Here is a 1,476-nt window from a genome sequence, read left to right as displayed (position 1 = left end):
GTCTCAGCTGAAGATGTCGGAACTGTACTAGTCTCAGCGGTCGAGGTGGCAATTGTCGAGGTCTCAGCTGAAGATGTCGGAACTGTACTAGTCTCAGCGGTCGAGGTGGCGATTGTCGAGGTCTCAGCTGAAGATGTCGGGACTGTACTAGTCTCAGCGGTCGAGGTGGCAATTGTCGAGGTCTCAGCTGAAGATGTCGGAACTGTACTAGTCTCAGCGGTCGAGGTGGCGATTGTCGAGGTCTCAGCTGAAGATGTCGGAACTGTAGTAGTCTCAGCGGTCGAGGTGGCAATTGTCGAGGTCTCAGCTGAAGATGTCGGAACTGTAGTAGTCTCAGCGGTCGAGGTGGCGATTGTCGAGGTCTCAGCTGAAGATGTCGGAACTGTACTAGTCTCAGCGGTCGAGGTGGCAATTGTCGAGGTCTCAGCTGAAGATGTCGGAACTGTAGTAGTCTCAGCGGTCGAGGTGGCGATTGTCGAGGTCTCAGCTGAAGATGTCGGGACTGTAGTAGTCTCAGCGGTCGAGGTGGCAATTGTCGAGGTCTCAGCTGAAGATGTCGGAACTGTAGTAGTCTCAGCGGTCGAGGTGGCAATTGTCGAGGTCTCAGCTGAAGATGTCGGGACTGTACTAGTCTCAGCGGTCGAGGTGGCAATTGTCGAGGTTTCAGCTGAAGATGTCGGAACTGTACTAGTCTCAGCGGTCGAGGTGGCAATTGTCGAGGTCTCAGCTGAAGATGTCGGGACTGTAGTAGTCTCAGCGTTCGAGGTGGCAATTGTCGAGGTCTCAGCTGAAGATGTCGGAACTGTAGTAGTCTCAGCGGTCGAGGTGGCAATTGTCGAGGTCTCAGCTGTCGAGGTCTCAGCTGAAGATGTCGGAACTGTAGTAGTCTCAGCGGTCGAGGTGGCAATTGTCGAGGTCTCAGCTGAAGATGTCGGGACTGTAGTAGTCTCAGCGGTCGAGGTGGCGATTGTCGAGGTCTCAGCTGAAGATGTCGGGACTGTAGTAGTCTCAGCGGTCGAGGTGGCAATTGTCGAGGTCTCAGCTGAAGATGTCGGGACTGTAGTAGTCTCAGCGGTCGAGGTGGCAATTGTCGAGGTCTCAGCTGAAGATGTCGGGACTGTAGTAGTCTCAGCGGTCGAGGTGGCGATTGTCGAGGTCTCAGCTGAAGATGTCGGGACTGTAGTAGTCTCAGCGGTCGAGGTGGCAATTGTCGAGGTCTCAGCTGAAGATGTCGGAACTGTAGTAGTCTCAGCGGTCGAGGTGGCAATTGTCGAGGTCTCAGCTGAAGATGTCGGGACTGTACTAGTCTCAGCGGTCGAGGTGGCAATTGTCGAGGTCTCAGCTGAAGATGTCGCAACTGTAGTAGTCTCAGCGGTCGAGGTGGCGATTGTCGAGGTCTCAGCTGAAGATGTCGGGACTGTAGTAGTCTCAGCGGTCGAGGTGGCGATTGTCGAGGTCTCAGCTGAAGATGTCGGG

At 54.6% G+C, this 1,476-nt stretch overlaps 1 protein-coding gene across 1 annotated transcript in view; it reads left to right on the top strand.

The window, feature by feature from the left end:
• CBG24246 overlaps positions 1-1,476 on the top strand; it is a gene marked incomplete at both ends in the record, with an annotated part of 4,988 nt that continues 3,512 nt past the window's right edge. The window contains one exon of the mRNA XM_045240835.1: positions 1-1,476. This exon is cut by the window's right edge and continues 4 nt beyond it. Coding sequence (XP_045091288.1) covers positions 1-1,476 — 1,476 coding nt within the window.

Source organism: Caenorhabditis briggsae, assembly GCF_000004555.2.
Source record: "Caenorhabditis briggsae AF16 supercontig from assembly CB4, cb25.NA_122, whole genome shotgun sequence".
NCBI classification, from domain to species: Eukaryota; Metazoa; Nematoda; class Chromadorea; order Rhabditida; family Rhabditidae; genus Caenorhabditis; species Caenorhabditis briggsae.
This window is presented reverse-complemented; position numbering and strand designations above follow the sequence as displayed.